The 25,045-nt window shown below is 40.0% G+C and overlaps 1 protein-coding gene across 5 annotated transcripts in view; it reads right to left on the bottom strand.

The window, feature by feature from the left end:
• The window catches only part of SRPK2 (SRSF protein kinase 2), a gene marked incomplete at both ends in the record, with an annotated part of 131,902 nt that overhangs the window by 69,937 nt on the left and 36,920 nt on the right, over window positions 1-25,045 (bottom strand). For 2 of the 5 annotated variants that reach the window (XM_079549722.1, XM_079549723.1), the window contains one exon: window positions 14,907-14,944. The exons of 1 other annotated variant lie outside the window; for it this stretch is intronic. In XM_079549722.1, coding sequence (XP_079405848.1) covers window positions 14,907-14,944 — 38 coding nt within the window. Of the gene's footprint in view, window positions 1-14,906; window positions 14,975-25,045 lie in introns of those variants that run through there. 2 more of the 5 variants (XM_079549724.1, XM_079549725.1) reach the window with 2 other exon arrangements.

Raw genomic sequence — 25,045 nt, 5'->3', positions numbered from 1 at the left:
CACCTTCATTTGGAAGAAATATAAACATGCATCTTTCACATGAGAACCCCCATCTTTAAAGAACCAACTCACTTAAAGGGAAACTCCTAAGCAAACAAATGACAATCCAACAACAAAAGAGAGGCAAGCATCTCCTGTGAATAAAACATTTCCCTTTTGTGCTTATATCCTTACTGAACCTGATTACATAACAGCACCACCATCTTAATTACGAGTTTGCAGATTCCAGTTCAACATGAGGTAGACCTGCTCTGAAGTATGCTGATATAACAATGTACAGCTGCCAAAAATGTGAAATAAATAAGTAAATAAATGAAAGCAAGAAACCCTAAGGAATACACAATATCCTTTAAGCAAAATAGGGTAGAGTTAACTGATTTACAAAAAAGAAACCAGTCATGTCAGCAACAACAGAGCAGTAATTATCACACACCTAAACATAGCCACCAAACTTAACTAGCATGAAGGCCATAAAACTAATGTTTTTTGCCCCTTAAGTTTAACACAAACAGTACATTTTGTAATTTATAGAAATTGCCTCTTCCCTTAAGATTTGCATTCTGAACTGAAATTAACATATCAAATAAAAATGAAAAAACTTACAAACTCTTAAATTTTCATCTTAACATTCAGTCAGTGATTCACTCAGAACACATCATCTCCTCTGATACTTTGATGACACAGCTCTACACAACAGCAAAGAACTCCAGTCTGGCCCAAGAAACTGATGTCTGTGTTTTGATGGATTTCTATTGTATGCACAAGGACAAAATTGTAACTGAAAGCAGACTTTTGTATTACGATAAAATTATATCACTGAATGCTAACATCAGTAACAAATATGCCTAAATTACCCAGAAAGAAACTTTAATATTTTCAAACTCCACTTAAATTTTATATTACAAAACTTTGATTCCTATCTCAAGAAGACTTGATTAAAAAAGAACTACATTACTTGAAAAAACACACCAGGTGAGACACAGCAATACCTTCCTCTCTCAACAGTCAAGCCTCTCATCAAACCAAGCGCTCATTTACACATGGCTTTAAAAAAGATCAGAGCACAGGGATTACAGAGAATATAATTCTTAGTTCACCACCTCAAACTCTCTTTAAACAACATAAATGTTGTTACAGTGAAAATAAGAAATATTTTCTGCAATCACAGAAGCAGTGTGCAATTGAACTCTGCAGACCAGCAAAACGAATATTAAATTCCTGCCAATATTTTCCCCTATGAATGCTACATAATCCTTCTTCCAAAAAAAAATAAATAAATAAAAAATAAAAAATAAAAAAAATCACTTTTACTTTTTCACTTAGCAAGAATTATTTTCTTTCTTGACCGCCTCCTGATTCTTCATTGTTCAGATCTTAGAACAGATTATCAGCACTGCTTGAAAAGCTACCTTGTTGCCCATGGTCTCTTTCACCAACTGAAACAAGGAACAAAACAGATGCAGGTGAGGCTAAAAGGAAGGAGACAATGTTCCAGTTGATAATGTTCAGCGTTTTCAGTACACACAATGTAAATCACTCATGTTTACATCCACTATTTATCACAATGGGCCTATCTAACACAAATGCAGCGAATGTATTGTACGATCCTTGTAAATCCTTGTGCATCATTATCCATGCTGACACTTAACTGCATTACACTCAGAATTGGCAGTTTTTAGCCATTTTTGTTCATACTAAAATACAGATGATATCATTTCACTTCAGGATAAAACACTCCAATAAACTGTATGTTCCTTTTCTATCAAAAAATATAACAACCAAATTCTGACCCTAAGTGTACTCAACGAGTAGTCTTGCATATATTTTGTAATTTTGAGCATTTGCAGTTTACATTTGATTACTTAGAATGAGCTGGTACCAGCCAAAAATACAAAAGTCATAGGCAAAAATAGTTTTCTACGGAGAAACAGCTACAGTTTGTCCAGTGATTGTCTCACAACAGCTTCCACAGAAACCAAAATGATGTTTAGCCACATTTGCTATTGGTGGATTAAGATGAGATTGCCCAAGAACAGGAACATTTCTGTATTACTTGGTTTATGACAAGCAAATCAGTCACATGTCTTGAAGGAGTTAAACTATTACATTGTAATATAATTCAGTAAAAAGCTTTCTCTGTAACAATTACGGATATAAATTTACCACAAAGCAAAAAAAGAAAGAAAAAATAAAATCTTATTTAGAATCTGCTGAACATTTAATAGATGGAAAGCATAATTAACTATGAATAATTCAGAGCATCAGAAAGTAAGACGCAATAGTAATATATCGCTCTGAAATCGCCCAGGGAGGTGATGGAGTTGATGGTTGGACTAGGTGACCTTAGTGGCCTTTTCTAACAATAATTATTCTTTGATACCTGGATTATTACAAAACCTTTGTCAAAAATACACACATATAGAAGTACACTAAGTACCACCATATTTTCTTTCATATATGTCTATAGCTTTCCTTTGCATAATCTATCTTTCTGTGATGCGCCACTACTTCAAAACAAATCTAAAAACAAAAAATAGTGACAATTCAAATGCAGGGGATAATAAAGGGAAGCACTTGCAAAGGACAGCAAGCAGATGGTATCTAAACACACGGAGAGGACAACAAAACGAGGCCTGGGGCAGGGTGAAGGGAAAGCTCTGGCATAAAGCTGCACTATAAATGACTCTCAGATTTCTTCTCACAGGCAGCAGCACACAAACTGCTAGCTGTGGACAGAATAACTACATCTCAGAGAAGTTCGGAGAGCCAGGAAGCCATTCGCACCACAGCAGCTTTCAGGAGTTCCAGAAGGAAACAGGTCTGCATGGCAATCAGACTCTGCTGACTTCTCAGCAGCTCGGACCAGCGGAGCAGAGTGACCAAGTACCATGTGATAACCATGGGCAGGCCGCCTGTGAGAGAAAAGCAACAAGCTAGAAGGAACACAAAAATGCAGAGTGGAGTAAATCTAAAAAATTTTGCTTCAGAGCAGGCCAGGAAAGAGCTGGCAGATGCCTGGGAAGACAGAGCCCAAAGCAGCTCACACCTGTCTGCAAGGAAGTCCCAAGCAGGCTATTTTCAGCAAAGGGCAGGAGCCCTCGGCTGCCAGGCACTGTGACCTGGGAGGGAACGGAGAGCAGCATGCAAAGAAAGGTACTGCAGGCTCCACAGAACTGCTTCTGTAACTGTCTTTCAACTACGACACTGGTACCTAAACATTAATGTCTGTGATCATTCTGAGCTCTCAGTAGTTGTGCACCAGCTGCCATCAAGGCTGATTGCTGGGCTAAACACCTCCGGTCCGAAGAAAAAAAGAAAGTCATATCAGCTCTTTCATACAAGAGTTGCAAATAAACAAGATAAATAAGTAGAGAAAAGGACTGTTCAACACATGAACACATCGAATCCTGTCAGAGTTTAAGGTGTGTGGATTAAAGAATTTCATAAATATCAATGACAAAGTTGAAGGAATTGAGAAAAATTACTTGCAGTTACAGATGCCTCGATGTAGTAGGCATAAATGAAACAGCAAAAAAACACTGCATCTGTGATCTCAGGAAGGAGAGTTGGGTGTTTTTTCTCATTCTCTCTTTTTTTCTTCATTTTTCCCTGAACACAGTACTAGCTAGACAGGCAGATTTGAAAACATCAGCAAAACAGTGGCCTGTTGCACAGTGTTTCTGCTCCACTCCTGCAAACAGAGCCCTGTTTACATTCTTTGTAAATAAACAGGGCTGCACACACACACACACAGGCACAAAAATCTCACAATCCTCAAATCACAATCTATTTTTCTTCCTGAGAGAAGCAATTTGGCAAAGCCTCAAGCATTAGTTAGCTCTTGGGCTCTTACATTAGAAACATTACTTGCCAGGTTTTCCAAATACAGATGTCAGATAGGCAAATATTGGCTAACCAGAGTTGTGGGCTGTTTTTCTGCCTGGAAAGTTACCTTGTAACAGAACTGAGCAATCTCTTGATACTTGCAGGTCAAATTAATGATAGCCTTCCTGTCCACTTTAAAGATGGCTCTTCTAAGCAAGGATATATGACTGCTTTGGGGCTGGTTGTTTTTGCACGTGTGCCTGTATAGTTTTTTACTGGTACAAAAAATTTCTTTTAATTGCCACCATCAGACAGCTCTTTTATATTCTGGACCAGAATGAGCAGAGGCAAGATGCCCAGTCTGAACTGGGTTATGTTCCAGAACTCCTTACTTACTATACTGTGTGTCCATACGCTACTTTACCTCAAATGGGTTTTGCAACAAATGCAGAGGACAAGTTTGATGGAGTAAGTAGCACTTACTCATTTGTGGTCGTTACTGAGCTTTGCCTTCATTAGACATATGAGCCTAACTACTCCAGCAGGTGTAAGTCTGAAGCACAGATATACGTTACACACTTCATAAGAAGACACTTACTTTCCTTTCCAGACACACAAGTCTATAAAACACAGTTAAGTAGACAAAACTCTCCAACTCAAAATTAAATAAAAGAGAAATGTTAGTAAAGGAATTGATGATTTTGCATTTACAGCTGATTGTAATCTTTTGGATGTCAGTGCCAGATTGTCAAAAATCCAAACAGGCCCAAGTCCAGTTCTGACAGGTGCGACTGAAGACTGGTGTTAGATTATCTGATTAAAGGGCAATCACTGTAAATACAGAGGCAGCAAGAATCAGCGGAAAAACAAAGGGTAGAGAAATCCCAGCAACCTAATCTGTGAACAGGGAGCTCCTGAATCAGCTCCTCCCAACACCATCAATTACATCATTGTCTTCCAGCGAAAAACCCACCAAGATGAACGAGGAGGAAGCTCTCTCCCCAAAGAGCACCTTGAACGTTAAAGGTTACTGCCTTAGGAATACAAGATTTATGGGATGTGGGAAGGAATAATACTTTGGGATTGGGTAAAATTTGCCATAGGATTGTGGAAATATGCAAGACAATACGAAATATTTAGGGAAAGGCACTAGAGGTGGAGAAAGATAAAGGTGGATAAGGGAACAACAGGCATACAAAAAGAGTGAGGAAAGAGAAGGATGAAAGGGGCAGGCCCAGTGCAGATGGCTCAGAACACTTGTCTGACAGCCTTGCCCTTAATCATGACAGTCTATCCTACAGTGTCATTAAACTCTATTTTTATGTTCTCTGTGGGTGCACTTTGTATTTTGAGTGTGGGAACTCCAGTGAACTTAATCCCAACTAGCCAGCAGGTAGATAAGAGGTCCAAGCACCAACAACTGGAATAAGAATAAACCTCAGAGGTTCTATGGGCCAACAACTAGGCCATCAGACCCAGTAGCTGGAAAGCAGGAGGAGGACTGGGTTGGCCATACAGATCCTGTTTTGAGTGCTCCATATATGTTTGTGTGAGTGCCACCAAAAGCTCTGTTCTTAATCTCTGCTAGTCTGTGTGGCCAGCTACATATGCATTTTATGTATGTGCGTGTATGTGCGTGCACACACCTACAGGGAATAAGTGTTCACTCTCATCAGGGGCTGGCTATGGGGACACAAAGCTGCAGCAGTCTTGCATTTAGCTATTTAGCTGGGATGGGAGATATGCCCATAGGACCCAAAACCTTCCAGATTTGATCATTCTAACAACTGACATGGCTAAAAGGACACAAATTTCTTAGCAAAGCTATCAGTAAAAATTTGAAGGTGAAGAGTATAAACCTGTCGTTTTGACATTTTGTTAACAATTCAGTATTTAAATGACAGCAGAAAAAATATTAGCATTCTCAGGTGCTACTTAGCTTCAACTGAACGTCCTCTGCATCTTTTTAAAGCCCTTGAAATTCCTGAGTGCTGAACACGTTCAAAAATAATTGTCACTGCATCTTTCCTATGTTTTCTTACAAAGTCAGGACTCAATTATATACCATTACAATGGAAGAGTAACACAAATAAAGCAAAAAGATAAGACATAGTAGATGTAAATTCAATTTCAGGAACATATTTAAAAGATATGCCTTAGAGAAACTTGTGAACATCATTCCATAAAGAATAACAGCATCTTTAATTTCAATTATTCTGTATGAAAAATCATGCATACTGTAGCTACAATGTCAGAAGAAAAGATTACATGAATTAATAGCCTCAGAAATCCACCCAGATCCCCCCTTTCAAACATACTTGTAATAACGTCAGTTCATTAAATAAACTTTAATAAAGTACTTATTTTCTTGTGCACCAACAACTTGCTTGTAGGTGCTCTTCCACTGTGAAATACAAACATTCTGAGGAAGACCATCTTTTTTATTTGGCTTTCTAGATTAACACTCTAAAATATTAATTACCTGGAGAGCAGCCAAGTGAGATTTCAAACCAAGTATACAAAGGCTTCGGATTCCTATTTATTTTAGAACTCAATGTTTTAATGGATAAACTTCTATTTCATATTCGCTGTGCTTATTCAACTCTTCCCTATCTCTTAGGAAAGTCTTGGTCAAAAGTAGTATTTCAGTGTTCTCAGAAGTGGAGATCTCTCAGAGCTGTCACCTAACAGCAGTGAAAATTCCTGATTCTAGTTACATAAGCATCAGAATCCATCAGAAAGACCAACAAAACCAAAGATGAAAAAGTATCACTCCGAGAAGACCACCACACATGCTCTCCAGTGGGAAAGGCAATCCTTTTATAGAAGGATTCATATAGAATAGAGGTAATTCCAAACATCTTCCATTATAGTTTATGGAACGGAATAAATAGAGGTTGATATGTTCATCTGGTATGTGGGCATGGCAGGAACTGAATGCTTCTGAACAGCAGCCGTAGCAGCTGGAGAAGAGAGACAATGAGATAATACAAATGCTGATGATACAAAGCTGGGAGGATTTGCTGACACACCAGAAGGCTGTGCTACCAATTCAACAAGACCCAGAGAGACGTGGACATAAAAAAAGAGTATGGACAACAGGTCAAAGGAGGCAATCCGCCTCCTCCTCCTCCTCCTCTACTCTGCCCTGGTAATGCCACATTTTGATTACTGTGTCCAGCTCTAGGCTCTCTAGTTCAAAAAGACAGGGATCACCTAGAAGGAGCTCAGCAGAGAGTCACAAAGATGATTAAAGGCCTGGAGCATCTCCTGTGTGAGCAAAGACTGGGCAACCTGGGTCTGTTCAGCATAGTGAAAAGAAGTCTGAGTGAGGATGTGATAAATGTTTAAGTATCTAAAGGGAGGTGGGAGACAAATGGATGAGGCCAGGCTCTTCTCGGTGATGTGTAACGACAGGACAAGGGGCAATGGCCTAAAACTTGAATACAGCAAGTTCCATACAAACATGCAGAAGAACTTTTATACGGTAAGAGTGATGGAGCACTCAAACAGGTTTCCCAGAGAGGTTGTGGAGTCTCCTTCTATGGAGATATTCAAGACCCAGCTGGATGCCTGTCTGTGTGACCTACTGTAGGGTACCTGCTTTAGCAGGGGGTTGGACTTGGTGATCTCTTGAAGTCCCTTCCAACTCCTGCGATTTTGTGATTCTGTGAATCTGAGGCCCTGATGTTAGGACAGAAAATACCAAATTGGCTGTCCACCAGAAACCTCATGCATTCTGAGTCTCCTTCCATTACAACAAAAAAATCACTGTTGGATATTTTGATACACTAGCTGCAGTAATGGTTACAAAATAAAATTACATTGTGTCTTTATAGTATTATTAATGACAAAAATGGTTCTGTTTCTGCCAAAACTTGTTCTAGCATTTTAGCTTTGACAACACAGAAAAAACATGCAGCTTAACAATAGTTTCCACACTACTATGGCCTTCTTTGATCCCCCAAAAGATACAAGCTATTCCCATGTACAGTAGTACTGTGGAAAAGTAATAAGAGGTTGCTGCCTTTGTTGGAAGGCTGTGAAAACATGCCAGTAGGTTTTGTTTGGGCCTAAGAAGTTACTTCACGAAAAACAAAGCACTGAACTTTAAAAATGTTTCACATTACTTCAATAACATTTTTGCCAAAGAAGGAGCTCTAAAAACTTCTTCCCTCTTTCCATGGAATTGTGCTGCCCAAGGTTTTTTTGGGAGGAAAAGTCTTCAAGATTAACTAGCAAAATGTTGAAGTATGCACACTCATGAGCTTTCAAGAGAAGAAATATGATCATTTACTAAACGTATGAATGATTTACAGTACAAACATATATAATAGCAATTTGTTGTTTTGGAGGACATTGATATAAAGCTACAGTTTGAACACATTTATTAGAACAGCCTGATAAACAGAATGGCCAAAGTTTCATCCATTTGAAACATCTGCTTGGGATGTGGTCCTGCCCTGCAGCACTGTCCAGCCACGATGAGAGGCAATCAACCAGGCTGATGGACAAAAGCCACTGTGTCAAGGAACTTAGTAGAGAACTGGCTCCTTTGTAACATAAACAATAGGCAGAACTTGGAGCTGCATGCGTTTGTTTCCAATTGGAGTTTTAAAGAACAAAGAGAAATAGCACATCATCCATCCAGTCACTATCAGCAGCATGCTTCTGGTAGGTGCCCTAGATGAAATGACTTTCACATATGTTTTTTTTAGGTCAACACTGACAGTTTGGATTTTGTCAGAGAGCTTACCCAAGCCTAACAGTGAGTCTTGAAGAAAATACAGAATCATCTGGGAGAGAAACTAAGGAGTGTAGCATTTCTAAGGGCTTCTCGTGTCAGACCTTCTCACCGTAAAACCTTTGCACAGAAAAGCTATTTTTGAACCAAACAGTAAGACCAGCAGATATCCTCTGCATGGCAACACTCACAGGAACGCATATTCTGAAAGAGGCCACAATTATCCTGATAATACACAGAATACACAAGAAAATGAAATGCTTAACTAATATAAAGTTGCTTAACTTGTTGCTTAGTACCTCAACTGCAGTACCAATGAAAATGCAGAAGTATCATCCCCGTGAATTTATGGAATTATATAACATCTAAACATTTTATTAATCATTTGCAAATACAGAACAAGAACATGCAGAAATCTCAAGTTAATCTACTCTGTAACACAGTGCACTGACAACAGAAAAGCAGTAATCAGGCATAGGTACATTCTGCTCTGCGCAATCTATCAGACAATGTACCCATACAACCTTGGGCCCAGAGTGGATATTTAGTGAAGTCATGATTAAGACAGTGAGAGGCAAAAGAGTCTCCAGTCATAAAACTGGACTAAATTTGTAATAGGAAAGGCTTTGCTTACAGCTATACATTACTTTTTATTTGACTTTTTACTCTGAAGTAGAATTGGATACACATTCATTTACCTTGGAAAGGGAAAGTATATTGTTCAAAACATCTATTTCCAATTTTTACACGCTTTTTTTTTTAGCCATTTATTGTGTTATAATCATGACTGGATTGCTTGAATTTGTTTCCAGCAAAGGGCAATTCTCACACAGGAAAATCTCATGCAACCACCCAGCACCATCTGTCTCTCCCTTTCCCAAAGACCTCTCATTTGAATACCAACCACCAGTGCCAACAACCAACATTCACGTTTTCAGAAGGTATTTTAAAAACTTTCCTGTAATAAATATCTCACTGATAACTGTATGATGAAAATTTCTTAAAGATCAAAAAGAAATAAAGATCAAGTCGTACACAGGAGATAAATGAATAACAGGAATACTAACAACACTTTTCACTTGTGATCAAATACCAACACATGGTTTTCTTACATAGGGCAGAAATTCCATACACGGACAGGAATAAACAAAATCCAACATGCAAAAATAAAATACTTCCAATTCTAAACTTTTTCAAAACATACTCATGAGCTGATACAGGCACTGACTGCTCTAAAAGAAAGTTCAGAGTATCACTGTGAAAGAAAAAGACTGCTTCTACACGTGTTACTGGTTGTTTTTCCTACACATGCACAATGACAAGCTGCAGCATTCCCTGTCTGTACATTCCTTTCATACTTCCCTTAAAAGTCTGCCACACAAAAACAGTGAGCATGTGAAGCCTTTGATACAAAAAATACACAAATGGTAGGATTTGTTTTGGCCAATATTAGTCCCCTAAAATTAAGTCTGGTTCTACAGGCACACTGTCATCCTCCAGTGAAGGAAATACTGCCCTGGATAAACAGCTGCCATCCCACATTTGGACAGGATCATTTCCTCCCTACTTCTAAGATCAAGTACAACAAATAGCAGAACTAGCTGGAAGTCTGGAAGCAAGGAATTAATATACATTGTTCAATATTGTAATAAGCAAAACCAAAAAACTGAAGTTGTACAACTACTAGAAATAAACAGAAATGCCTGGAAATTGAAGTAATATTTCTTTTACACTTTAAAAAAATATAAAGAGAGAAGACATCTAAAATGACATTTTAAATATACTTTTAGAACTTAGTGGAACTGATTAAATGGTTCCATTGTTCTAATAATGATTTTTTGCTTCAGTGTTAGTTACAAGAATAACAACACATTATTATCTTATAATGCCCTGCTATGGAGTAATTATTCCAAAGCATTTATCTGACACAGCAATGTCAGGTCATACTGGATGTTGTGAGCTGATGGTTCTTCTACTTCTAAACATGTTTTATTTCTGTTATTCAGTACAAATGACACTTCTGCCTTAGGAGATGCAGTGCATCCACAATTAAGTTAAAAATAAAACAAAACAAAAGACACACGTTCCTACACCCAAAGGAATCATCCTACATCACAGTGATTCACGATGTTATATCAACTAACATTAGATCTCTTCTTAGGAAAAGAAACAAACAGTACTCAGTCTCCACCTTTTTTCTTCCAAACCATTATTTGAGATTTATTCCTCCTTTACTTTCCCTGACAGCATTCTTGGGATGACCTGATGAAGAAACCACGTTAAAGCATGAAGACATGCATTTAATTCTCTCTGCAAAGATAAATTACAGAGAGGGGTTTACATAGCTCAAGGCTAAAAAAAAGAACAACACGAAAGAAACAAAAATAAAAGCAAAGAACAGTTGTCCTTAAACTTTGGCTGCACCACCCCACCCCAAATACTTCTGCAAGCTGTGCAACAAGAACTTTGCTGTCCTGCTGTCAATTTAAAATATTTTCCCTTTACTGACATTTACAAAACCCCTCAAAAATCACAAAAATTGAATTACAGAAGTACTGGTTATCTACTTTAAAACTTCTCATGAGTGCTCGGCTGTCATCATTTGTTTCTGTTATTTTCCAAGTGCTGTGGAAGAACACTGAAGCAGAAATCCCTTTTAAAGCAAAACACAAACGCAGCCTCTGCAGAAAGGCAGTAAGAGTCAGTCAGACATACCAGCCTTACTAATAACCTTTAGCAGTAACATCTTGTGGTAAAACTGCATCACTGACAAATTTAGAATCCAGAATCAGAGCTTAGAAAAGAAGAACAAAAAGACTGCCAAGTGTTTTGTCCTGTCCCGTGACACAGAAAACTGTTATATACATTAGGAACAATACAAACATTAAAAAGTGATCCAGGTGGAAGAACTGGCATTTTTCAAGATGGAACAGAAACACAACAGAAGTTCTACAAAGCCCTTAAAAAGGCAAAAAAGAAAATCTGTACAGCTCAAAGGCCCAACTACTCTGTACAGGGGATAAGGGTATAGCTGACACAACAGAAATAAAGACAGTTTTGCTTTCTTTGAGGCTTTTCCCAAGACCACCCTGCTCTGCCCGCTGCTGGCTTGCTAATAGCATTTGCAAGGCATGGACTTTCATGGAATTTCACACAAAGACCCCTGGGCTTCATCGCTGCTCCTTAAATAAACAAACCAGGTAGGCACTGCGCTGGACAAAAACATTCCCAGTGTACTCCAAACTTCCCCCTGTATTTTTCAGATCTCGGCTCTGCAAACAAACGGAGTTGGTGTGACAAGTCAGGGCAGACTGTGAGCCCCGCCGTGCCCTCGCTCCCAGCTACCTGCGCTCCCTGGCTCAGGCTGCTGCCAGGCACCCACTGCTCACATTGTTAAGATTCAAACATGCTGGCTCATTCTATCTGCCCGACGCAATAGCCACAGAATACCAAGACACAGCTACCTTAACCCCCCGTGCTACGCCACCCCCAAGTCCAAGTTTCTCTAGGAGTAGTTAGGGGAAAGGGAGAAGGAATCTCATTAAGAAAAACATCTCAGATCTGCATTCATTTGCTTTTCAGGGCTGTATTATCTTTAACATCTCAGAGGATACTCAGCACATTGGTCCATCTCACTTTCTTCTTAATGTCTCCTAAAAGCCTCTTAAAAACCCAACAAGCAACTATCCTGAGAATGCTGCAGGACTCCTCATGCTCTGAGCTCCTGTAACAGCCAAACCACCCATTAGAGCCCAGCTTCCTCCTACCCACTTTGTTGTTTTTTTCCCTCCAGGATAGGGTAACATACTGAACTTGCCAAGCAAGCAGGAAAAGCTACAAACACTCAACTCTGCAGTAAAAACACAAAGCAAACAAACCAGAAGGCCAGTGACGGGCTCCCTCCTTCCTCCTGTTTCTGTACGGTACAAAGCAGCTCCTCTCCCTTCCTCTCCTGCCATTCGAGCACGTCTAGCAGTCTGCTGGTGTGGGAAACAAGAAACAAGCCATGCTCTCTTCCAGGTCTCCCACCTAGTATTTCAGAAACTCAAGCTTCTTAAACAGATCAACCACAGTGAGGAAGGGTAAAAATTGGTAATAAAAAAATATACAAGTGTGAATTCAATGTGTTTGTCAAAAACATTTTTGTGCATGTGAGCTACAAACACGCTGCAATTTCACTACACCGAGGACAGCTTTACAGTTCAGACACTCAGTGGTACTGTATTTATTTCTTCAAAACACAGTAATTTTGGAAAGGGCCCCGAAAGGAACTGGAAGCTCACAGAACCGACAGCACTGTTTCATAACAGCTTGCAAAAAGAATTCAGTCTATTTTTAGATACGGGAAAAGAATGTGGTTACTCTAAAAAAATCTCAGATAACACATTAAATTGGGTTTTATTACTTATAACTGACCATACAAATTGTGCAGCTGATGTGCCAAATCCCTCTCCAGGTGAACTTTACCACATAATTAAATCCTCAAAAGAGAGAAGTCTGTGTGTATACAGAGCATTCACATTTGAATCTTTATTGCAAAACTATTCATCGTGCTGTTATGAAATCTTACTTTTTAATGAATGGTATCTAAATTAATCTCAGACATGCATCCATTTCTAATTATGTGCAATAATCCTTTATGGGGACCAATTCATCTAGACTGCCATCAGTTCAACTAAGAGCACGTTTCGCTCAGAATGAGACCCATCCGTTTTAGGGAGCTGCATAAAATTCCCATTTCTAAATACATTAATGTGTAATCGTATGCTGAAATCCCCCTTAGCAATGCCAACTCCATAGTAAAAACCTTTCCAAAAATCAAGTTCACACCTGTTTCCTTTACTGTTTTCAGCCCATCATCCTCTCTGTTATCACCACCATTTTATTAGCTTTGCATTTAAAAACTGTAGGCATCACAGTCAGAGAGAAGCAAACAGATAAACACTAATATTCTCTTTCCTTTCTGATTCATCATTTTGAATAACCAAACAAAATACATCTCAAAGCTGTTCTTACATCTCTCCATTTTGGAAAGGTGACTTAACAACCCACTCCCCCCACCATTTTCTGGATTTCTCATTGCTGGTATTTTGTTATACCACAGCTACTGAAAGGCAATTCTGTTTGCTTCTACGTGCCTTAGCAGAAATACACTTATAAACCAAAGCACAATGCTCATTTTGACCTTCTTCAATCATCCATGCCACACAGTCCTTGCTCATTTTGAAAGGTTTATCTTTTACTGTGCCTTCCTTCAGATAGCATTCAATACAAGATTGTGTCGTTATATGATGAAACATTCAATAAAATATGCTTTATGTAATAATTTCAACTAACCATGCAGTTTGAGTACATAAAATTAATAACCTTTTTTTCTTTTTTTTTTTTCTTTTTTTTTTAATGTCAAAGCCCAATATCAAAATGGCAAAATATAGCATCTGGATGGTCCTCTGCACACAGCTGAAATGACTGCTGTAAATAACTTGATGAAAATATTATTCTGTTCCAGGTTTAAGCAATTCTTACAATCAAAATTTACCTTGAAATCCAGTCACAAGCGAAACAGACTGGATAATTTAAAACCAACAAAATAATCACAAGGAGGTTATTTTGTGTCAGAAAACTTAAAGTGCATTCAGTGCCTCCAAATATTTCTTTAAAATGAAACAGCTACTTAAAATCATAGTCATCTGATTGACAGACAAAATAATTGCTTTAAAAACACTTCTGAGTCATTTTGTCCTTACCTGCAGGCATGAACCATTACTGCATGCAGTGACTGCTCCATTTCCTAGCACAGACTTGAACAAGGATCACATCTATCTCACAGAATGTGACTAATTTGGGAATTCGTGATTCCTGAGCTACTTTGCAAAGGGCACTCCCTTTCCCCATAACAGGACATGAAATGCTTCATCAAGTTACGTTTTCTGTAAATCTGAATTCAAAAGAACCCTCTGTAACTGGAGAATGGTCTCCTGTAACACAACACAAACACTAAATCTTTAAAATGAATTTAGAAATCACAACGCCGTTTGCACAGAAGTGAAAAGGAAGGAGGTCTGCAACCCCAGCACACAAACAGCAGCCTTGCTTGCTGTATTGCCATTTGCATGCTGCAGCCGAGTAGACTTCATTAAAAAAAGCCATCAATAAATCTTTGCAAAAATGCACAAAGCTTAACCAAAACCAGAGGCTCAATTAACACATTACAATCACCAGCATGCAATGCAGAAACGATACGAGCAAACTTAACATGGGAAAGAAAAAAAAAAGCCCTGTGCTGCTGCTTGCAATGCTACACCATTAATTGTTCATGCAGAAGATGTGGCTGTACCTTTCTGAAGAGGACGACTTCTCAGAGTTAACTGACATCAGCAGCTCAATCTTCTGCTTGATTTCTGGAAAAATCAGAAAATATTCACAGCCGAGATTGCCTGCCCTGGCTTTCCAAAGTCTTACAACCAAAGGAGTTTTTTCCTAATCCCTTTTGTTTCAAACGAGGCCACAAGATTCGCAGCACTTCTGAGAAGACCGATTCAATCAGGCTGGGAAGGAACGAGCTCCGGGGGCATCAGGCCCTGCCGAACTCTGCACATGACTGTTTATGAAAGCAGGAGGAACCATTTCTTTAGGCAGAGGGGTGTTGCCTTTCTTCAGGCAGAGCTGACACATGCACGAGGTGATTCTTATCGCAACGCTTACTAATTGTGGCACAAATTCCAATTTCTGGGGAAAAAAAGAGGACTTGATGATTCACGGCACATAGTATTTCTCCCCTTAATTGCCTAAATGCGGATCGGCACCCTCAGAAACATCCATTTCAAAAGCCCTGAAAAATATGGCTCTTTGAATCATTTTTGTCACAAAGAATGAAGTATTAAATCAGTACTTTAATACATGGGGTAGAAATCATAAAGGGAAAATGCTCCACACATTGCAATTTCTTTTTTTAGTGCTCTATGTTAAATTTTCTTCAAATCACTTTCAGAAGTAGTAATTAAATTTCCTCCTTTTTTTTCTGTTTTTTTTTTGTTTTTTTTTTGTTTGTTTTTTGTTTTTTGTTTTTTTGTTTTTTTTTTTAATAATCTATTTATTACCACTGTAGCACTAACAACAAAAGAGTAGAAACGTCCACTACAGAACCTGGTGTATGCTATTGCCATAAAAGAGCCGCCCAGTGCCTCTCCAGCACCACAGCATACACAGCAGCTCAGCTCTGGCTATGGGGAAGGCACTCCTGTGCCATCTGTGGCTTCTTCCATGGGATCTTCCCGAAACAACGTACAGAGACAGCTGAAAAATGAATTATGATGAGCAGTATGGTAAAGACACTTGTGACTAAAACAACCTCAAGGAATAATGCCACGAATGTGAGCATCATTTTAAGACCCTAGAAGAGCTAGAAATAGTGCTCTCACCTATCCTGGGCAACATTAAGACCAAGTTCGGTTGCTCACACTTTAAGTAAATTTCTATTATTTGGGATGGGAATTCTAGGATGGGAAGGCTTCAACGTGCCTTTTTTTTCTTTCTTTCTTTCTTTAAAAATGTTACAGACACAACAAAGTCTCTGAATTCTCTGAAAACAGAAAAGAGAAACTGGATGTACTTTTCTTAAATAGACATTAAAAAAATTTGTAACACTGGTTAGGTTCAGCATTCACATGCCCTGCTGGCAGGGCAGCAATGATCAGCACCTGGTCTAAGTGCACACCACTGCTTCTCCCCAAAACACACAGACTGGAGAGGCCTCCACAAATGACCTCAGTTCTCTTGTCATATAATGGTTTGGGTTGGAAAGGACCTCAAAGCCCCCCTGCCCCAACCGCTGCTGTGGGCTGGCTGCCCCCCACCAGCTCAGCTGCCCATGGCCCCATCCAACCCAGCCCTGAGCACCTCCAGGGACGGGGCACCCACAGCTCTATGGGCAGCTGTGCCAGGGCCTCACTGCCCTCTCAGTGAAAAATATCTCCTTGATACCTAATCTAAATCTCACCTATTTTAGCTTAGGCCTGTTCCCCCTTGTCCTATCAAGTACTGTAAGGCCACAGTGAGGTCCTCCTGGAGCCTTCTGTTCTCCAGAGTGAACAAGCCCTGCTCCCTCAGCCTGTCTTCACAGGAGAGGTGCTGCAGCCCTCTGAGCATTTTTGTGGCCCTCCTCTGGACCCACTCCAACAGCTCTGCATCTGTCTGGAGCAGGAGCTGGCCGGATCCACCTCCAGGCCCCAGCACCTGAAGCCCAGAGCAGCTCCTATTTAGGCCACATGCGTATTTTTATTTTAATACAAATTACTGGCCACCCCAATAACTCTTACGCATCACTAAGAACTACGCTGTAATAAATTAAGACTCCACAGAAATCTTTAACACTTCCTAATTTCTAGCTATATACAATTATACCAGTATTTTAAAACTGATTTTTAGTGCAAATTATGCCACTGCTATTCACCATACAAATTATATAATGCACTGGATACTCTGATAATTATTTCAAAAATTGTTCTAAAGAAACAAAGGAAGGCAGACTCCATAATCTTAGGGTTACTGTAAAAGAGTGTTTTACAGCATCTTTGTGTTTAAACTGCAGTGCAAAAGATGAAATAGATCACACAGTTGTGGTAGGGTGTGAGCAAAAACATTTATTGCAGGGCTCAAATTCAGTGCCAAATATTTACATGCACTAAAATTCAAAGTGTACTGTAAATGAACAGCTACTCCACCAAGTTTCAGCCTGAATATTGAGAGACCACCTTTCAGACTAAAGCTGAATAGACACTTGAGGCAAAAAACAGCTCTGAGAAATCTCTATTGTCTATCTTGTATTGCCCAGGTTAAAACAAAGTCTACACCACTGTATTTTCCCCCAGCACCCACTGTGACCCTACGCACATAGCATTCTTGTGAAAGCCGTGGTGCAGAACTCACTGTGCCACCTACCAGACCTGAGGCCAGCCCCAGCTAGGGCACAGCACCATGACCTCTGTGACTGAATGAGAATGCCTGTGAGTTCTCAAGTATCTGCCAAAACTACTGACAGGCATTTCTAACATGCACTGCTATAAAACACATACATGCAGAGACTCATACCTGCTCCACAAAAGGCAGGTGGCCCTCCCTCCTACATGTCTCCTCTACTTTGAGCATCCCACTGGCCAGAAATCCTTATTCTTGAACACAACCAAGTGCACAGCAAGAGCCCATCTGCATTCAGAGCATGAATTTTGCTTCCCTTCAACACAGGGCATATCAAGGTTTGGAGATCTGTACTGCATTTCACTATGATCTGATCCACACAGCTGGTAACTTCAGCTTCACATGGCCTCTTTTCTTAAGGACCAGCACAGTCACCATTCCCAATTGATTCTCCTTCTGTTCTGACCCAATAGTGTTCAACAAGAACAGGATGCCTCATTACACATTTTGTAACAAACTGGTGTTGTCAGCACTGGAAGCTAATAGCTACTTCTGTGGGAAAGAGAAGATGAAAGGTTTGGACAGCTTTGTTGGAGAAAGCTCACAGCTTTGGGATGTCGTGTTTTCTTATTTTCCAGTATGAATGGAACTGCTGAGGGCTTGAGGGAAGCTCTGTCAGCTTCTTAATGCCTTTCTAGACAGAGATGAAGCTGACAACACAGAGGTGTGAGCTGAAGCTCACTTTGCCTACCACTAATCTTAGACTAAGAACATACCTCAATAATCCAACATGACTTTGTATTGCTTCTGAATTTGTTTAACCCTCATAAAAATCAAAACCACTGATATAAAGAGATAGTATGAAGACTGGGACTATGGCAAAACAAAATTCAAAGAGCTTGGACTAAAATGATCAGCGGATTCATTACATAAGCAAGCCTCCATATTATCTTCACATAGAACGTATTATTACATTAATGTCTTACTGCTACCAACACTCTAAAAGATATTAAAAAAAAATCCAAGATGCAAGCTCCTTTGCTGCAAACTTGAAGTCCCTGGATGCTCTAAGAGTTACAAAACATTTTTCTGCACCATTGTTTTAATTTACCTTTTATTCAGTGATAACTGTCACGGAGTTGACCAGATCAATCTATGTCCGTGACAGGGGCGACAGGCCTCTGCCCTCCCCCCCCACCCCAGTCCCACAAAAATGGGAAGGAAGGAAGGGAGGAAAAAAGCAGTGGCAACAATCTATGGAGGAAAACTTATTTTACTATAATATTGGAATACAAGATAACACAATATATACAATTTAATTGAAATTGAGATTAATAAATCAGACAAGATAAGAGAGAGAGAGAGTTCCCGGGACCGAGTCAAACCTGAAAAGCTTGGAACAGCTAGGAAAGCACCCTCCAGCACTCACTGCCAGGCAGCAAGAGAGCGCCCCCCCACCCGGAAGGGCCAGATCCCATGACTGCTGTAATGTACAGGGATAGGAACCTGGGATTGGGCAGTGACACTTTAATGCCCCGTACACTACATGATGTTTTGATGTGGAATACTGAAACCCAAAAACAAAAAACAAAAACAAACATAGAACCATGACACTAAGATTTATTTCACACAATGATAAGAATTTAAATCAGATGAGACTTCACAGTAAGAATAATTTCTAGTATTACTAATGAGGGGTCCCATTCACTTGTTAACAACATTTCCATTACAACATTATTTAAATTTAGTGATTTTTTTTTCCATCTCTGCCGATCTCTCATGAATTTGAGATGGGATTTGCGCCATTTTATGTCTCTGCTATTTGAGATTTTTGCAAGAGAACCATTTCCCCCATGTCTAAAAGCAAATCTGTACCTTTGCACAAGCATACCACACCCCTGAGGAGATGCTGACACACAACTATCACTCCAGATACAAAACTGATCACAGAGATGATATCACCAGATAAGACAGAAGTCTATTTGAGTTTTATTTCCAACAAAGTGCCTTCTAAACCATGGGAAAAAGACAGCTGCAGAAATAGCAATGTGATCATTTCTGTATTTTGATTATTTCTAAATTACATATCCAGAAATCTGAGCTCTCTTACAGAATTTATTAGAACACACAAATTGCAGCCCAAGTCCAAATAAAAAAAATCCCTTTAAAAAAAAAAAAAAAAAAAGGTGGTCTCTATCACCTACTCAGCCAGCCTTCACAGCCAGAAGAATGTCAACTATAGAGATGTTTGGTAAATTTCAAGCTAACTTCAAAAAAAAGAGTCCTACAGCTGAGCAGCTCTTCCTTCAAGGCTCTTGCCTCCAGCCCTTCCAACTTCATGTAGAGCCAACACTCCAACTTTTGTTTAATCCCATCTGCTGTGGCACCAGAGGCAAACACTGGCCTATTCAGGAACCACATCAAGAAGAACAGACCATAATAGTGTGCCTTAAAAACAAAACACGAAAAAAACCATGAAAAATTAGTGAAAATTTGTGCCAGCAAATCCAAAAGCAGCAGATAACAGAAAGAAGCCACAAAATACCAGTTCAGGTAGGGAAACCAGCAGCATTGCAGCTAACTCCTCAGTTGCTCCATACACTTTATCAGCTCACTCTGACTAATTTTACACTGTATAGAGATCAGGTATCAGACAACTGGCTCACATCCAAGCCCTGAGCAAAGCAGATGCACTAAGTCTCTAAAGCCATACTACACAAACTTCAATTGAATGAAAACAAAAACGCTCTGCAATGCCCCAAATGGTTGCATAATCATCTCCTTTTATCAACTTCTTATATTTATTAATCAAAGCAAAGCTATGTACAACCTTTTCTTATCTCCTCCAAGATGCTCAGGTGGAGGTCATGCATTAGACCAACAAAAAGCATCAGCTAATGCTAAAATGGGGAGGGATTTCCTTTTTGAGAGCAATCAGCTTTCTGTCAGAAAAGGAAAGACAAGAAGCTTGAAGGGGTGGGCTCTACAAAGAAGTGCTGCCAGAATTTTTAAACTCAGGAGGGATTTCTAGGAAAGCATCACGCCAAAGATTGCAAGCATGAAACCTAAACAAAGTCTGCACGAGGAATCTAGAAAAACGTCAGAAAGAAGCATGGAAGAAATCTTCCCAACAAGCTAAAGAAATGAAGCTATTTATTTCTATAAAGTGCATGAAGGAAAAAAACAAAGTAAGCAATAAAAATATACCCAGTTTTTAATTAACAAGTAGACTCAGTCTCATTCTGTTAATCTACTCTAATCAAAAAATAACTTCAGTGCCTTTCTTTCCATTTCTGCACATACAATAGGACATGAACTGAAGATGCTTTTAGCTTTCCTTCTAAGGTATCTTTAAATATCTCCTTCATCACCAATGTGTCCTCATCTATTCTCTGCTGTCTTTTGCTTCTTTTAGTCATGTTAGAACTACAGCAGCTTGAATCCTACATTTTGCATATGAAAACACTCATCCTTCTGTAATTTGACTGTCTTTAGAATGTTAGCGCTAAAATAAACAATCCCACTTCCCAATCCCATAAAGACAGACCTGAAAACATTATGCAAAACAAATCAGACAACATACTCTAAGTAAGTTTTCAATCTGCATTTCACTGGCTGACTGGCAGAGTACAGAGGGTTGTCATTGGCAGCGCAGAGTCCAACTGGAGACCTGTAACTCGTAGTGCTCCTCAGGGGTCTGTGCTGGGTTCAGTCTTGTTCAACATCTCCATCAATGACCTTGATGAGGGGATAGCGGCCACCCCCAGCAAATTTGCTGATGATACAAAACTGGGAGGATTGGCTGACACGCCTGAAGGCTGTGCTGCCATTCAGCGAGACCTGGACAGGCTGGAGAGCTGGGCAGAAAAAAAACGGATGAGGTTTAACAAAAGCAAGTGTAGAGTCTTGCTCTACAAGGGATCAAGGGAAGAATAATTGCATGCACAGGTTGGGAGACGACCTGCTGGGGGAGGAGCTCTGCAGAGAGGGACCTGGGTGTCCTGGTGGTTGGCCATGAGCCAGCAGTGTGCCCTTGTGGCCAAGAGGGCCAGTGGCATCCTGGGGTGCATTAAAAAGAGCGTGGCCAGCAGGTCGAGGGAGGTGATCCTCCCCCTCTACTCTGCCCTAGTGAGGCCTCATCTGGAGTACTGCGTCCAGTTCTGGGCTCCCCGGTACAAAAAAGACAGGGATCTCTTGGAAAGAGTCCAGCGGAGGGCCACAAAGATGGTGAAGGGCCTGGAGCATCTCTCCTATGAAGAAAGGCTGAGTGAACTGGGTCTGTTCAGCCTTGAGAAAAGAAGACTGAGAGGGGACCTGATCCAGGTCTATAAATATCTAAGGTGGGGGGGGGGCAGAGTGGCAAGGCCAGACTCTTTTCTGCAGTGTGCAGAGACAGGACAAGGGGAAACGGCCGGAAACTGCAGCATAGGAAGTTCCGCACAAATGTGTGCAAGAACTTCTTTACAGTGAGGTGACGGAGCACTGGAACAGGCTGCCCAGGGAGGTGGTGGAGTCTTTCCCTGGAGATGTTCAAGACCCACCTGGACACCTATTTGTACAACCTGGCGTAAGGAACATGCTTTGGCAGGGGGTTGGACTCAATGATCTCTGGAGGTCCCTTCTAACCCCTATGATTCTGTGAACTTTAACTTGATTTTAAGTGGACATAGCTCTGTTTTGAGCTCTGGACGTTGTACAAGTGATGCATTAGACAGTTTACACTGTGGTGATAAATTAAAATTGTCCTGCCAAGACACCAGTTAGCAGGACAAAAATCAATAAGTACATGTCTAAACACAGCTTGAGAGATTTGCTCCTTGGCTTCATTAAGCTAACGCACTTGCAAAGTAAGACATACCTCTACAGAGTGAACTGCTTGAATACCAGGGGCTTCTTCGGAAGACAGCACAATCTCAGAGCAAGCCTACGTTTAACCAATGAGTGATGAACTAGAAAATGGAGCAGTGCAGAATAACAGCAATTATAATGACTCCAGAACAAATCCTTCTTCCAGGTGTTGCTAAGCCTCCAGAACGAGGGAAAAGAATCATGCATGTGTCCCAAGGCAGTGCTTGTTATGCTCAGGTGAGTCCGACAGCAGATCACAGACATGAGACCTCCAGTGGTGCTGCTCTATGATGAAACTACTGCTCTTCCAACACCATGACATGGCCAGCAAGAATTAGAGGGATTGCCTCGGTGCTTTAGTACTACTGTAACAGGACAAAACTTGCGAAGTATAAAGTAGGCATCTTTCCTTCTTGCATCTTTACAAACACTAGAAAGATTTAGTTCACATGGAATTTCAAGACTGTAACTGAAATTCCTAAGCAACCTTTGGAACGTAAAAAGCAGTCTGAAGTGGCAGTGAATACAATGGGACTGAAGCCAGGTGCCAGCACTGTCATCCCGCAGACTCTGAGAAGCTAACAGCAAGTTTGTTTGTTACATTCTTAAAGGTGTGAAATCCACACAGTCTTCAGTGAATTTCTGGTTGGTATTTTCTGATCTTATGAACGGAACAGGAGACTCCTCTGCAGCAGATAATTCTCTGTGTTCCTTCTGCAGAAAAGGTTCCTAATTTGCATAACCACAGCAATCACGTCATAAAGTTTCATGGGGGTCATCAGGTTCATGCACATTCAGGGATATCTTGGTTTCCAAGATATCTAGAAGATACATGCTGAGAAGAATACAGAGGTTGCCCAGGCATCCAGAAAAAGCTCAAACATTCCCTTCTTTCACCAGCAGAAATAGCAGTTCTAGCAGTTTAACACTGGAAAATAACATAGTAGCTATATAGACTTTTTCAGGTCTGGTACACACAACCTTCACAGCAATACTGATACATCAGACAGCGACTTCCCAAATAAAGAACGAGCGATAGAAACCTGCTGTTTGCAATCTCCTGTTCGGAGATTACACTAATATTTTCAGTTTATTCCTATTCAGTACCTTACCCATGCTCACAGCATGAAGAAATTACAGCACAACATTTAAGGTTATGCATATTCAAAAGATAAAATCACCACTCTAAAACTGTCCACTTTGAATTGATAAAGCTAACTTCCTCCTTCTCTAATGGGGCGTATCAAGTAGCCACAGTTGCTGTATTCTGCACACTTCTGCACCAGTGCTGTTGCAGTTACTGCTCAGAATGTAAACATGTTTGTTTTTAACAACACAACCCCCCCACATGTACACACACGTATGCACAAGTTAGGACAAAAACGTGACAAAGTCTTTCACTTTCCCTTACATCAGAAGAAGGATTCATTTACTCAGGAGTCACAGGTACATTTTCCCTACCTCACGTTAACAATATCATGTCTTTTCCTTCTTCATTCTTAAGAAACTATAGGAATATCACTGGTATCCTCTCAAATTGAGTGTTCCCTGAGCTTCAGTCAAGATTGAAAAAAATAATACTTGTACAAAAAACTCTGAAGAACACCTGTCTTCTTTCAGAACAGCTGCTACCACCTGCCTGTACCCAGTGACATAACAAGGTTAACTCCTACAGACACCGTGTGTCAGCACGCTGCCAGGAGTTCAGCTTTGTCCCCATTAACACCAAGGGCAGCCAAAGATGATCTGAAGACAGCACAGATCTTCAGTGGTCGCTTCTCACCTCTGTAAAAGCAAGGCAGGGTGGAAACCAGAAGCTTCAAAACCATCCAAGCCTCTCTAAAAGGGGAAAAAGCATATAAAATACAGAGATGAATATGCCTTTTATCTGTTGAAATATTCTGTTCTCAAATAAATATACAGCCCAAGCCTCATGCTTAATACCTCTGAATAATTTAACACTGTCAAGTTTTTGAATTTATTTTAAAGTTTGTATACGGAAATTTTTGAAGTTTGAAGATGAAGTTGAGAAAGCAGTAGGCATTAGAAATGCATTAAGGATATGATATAGTCTAAAAATGACCCACTATAAAGTCAGGGAAGCAGCGTGACAGCAGAGTGTAACTATGCATTTGAATGTTATTTTTAAGTTGTCCACACAACTTCAGCTAAGTCTCGTTGACATAACCTGGCATTTGATCTTTTGCCAGGCTGTAGTATTTGTCCATTAAAACACCTTGGAAAAAAATGAAGATGGCATTAAGAGGAACTCCTCATTCTCCCAGTTCTCCGGCTGATGATGCAGGCAGCCCCAGCTGCCCTCCAGCACAAACTGCTGCTGTTCTCTCCCTCTTCCCACCTCCCTTTGTGCCCCACCTCCTCCTCCCCTGGTGCTTAGAAATCTTTAAATGTGGATAAGGAGGAGGAAAAAATAAAGACCCAATAATTACTCTGCCCAATGCTCATTTGAAAACCTGCGGTTGGACAGAAAGCTACTCCTCAAAGGAAAAACTACAACATTCAAGTATATTTTTGCATAACTACTTGTCAGATTAAATACTAGTAAAGCAAACCAAGGAAAAAATTATTAACCCCAAATATCACTGAGCTTATTTTCTAACCATGTGTATGCATTTATCCATCCTTGTTATGAGAAAGGTTATGTTTGGAGGGGACAAAGACAGAGTTAAGAACATATTTCACAGGTGCTGA

The sequence above is a fragment of the Tetrao urogallus genome (assembly GCF_951394365.1).
Source record: "Tetrao urogallus genome assembly, chromosome: 1".
NCBI lineage: Eukaryota > Metazoa > Chordata > Aves > Galliformes > Phasianidae > Tetrao > Tetrao urogallus.
This window is presented reverse-complemented; position numbering and strand designations above follow the sequence as displayed.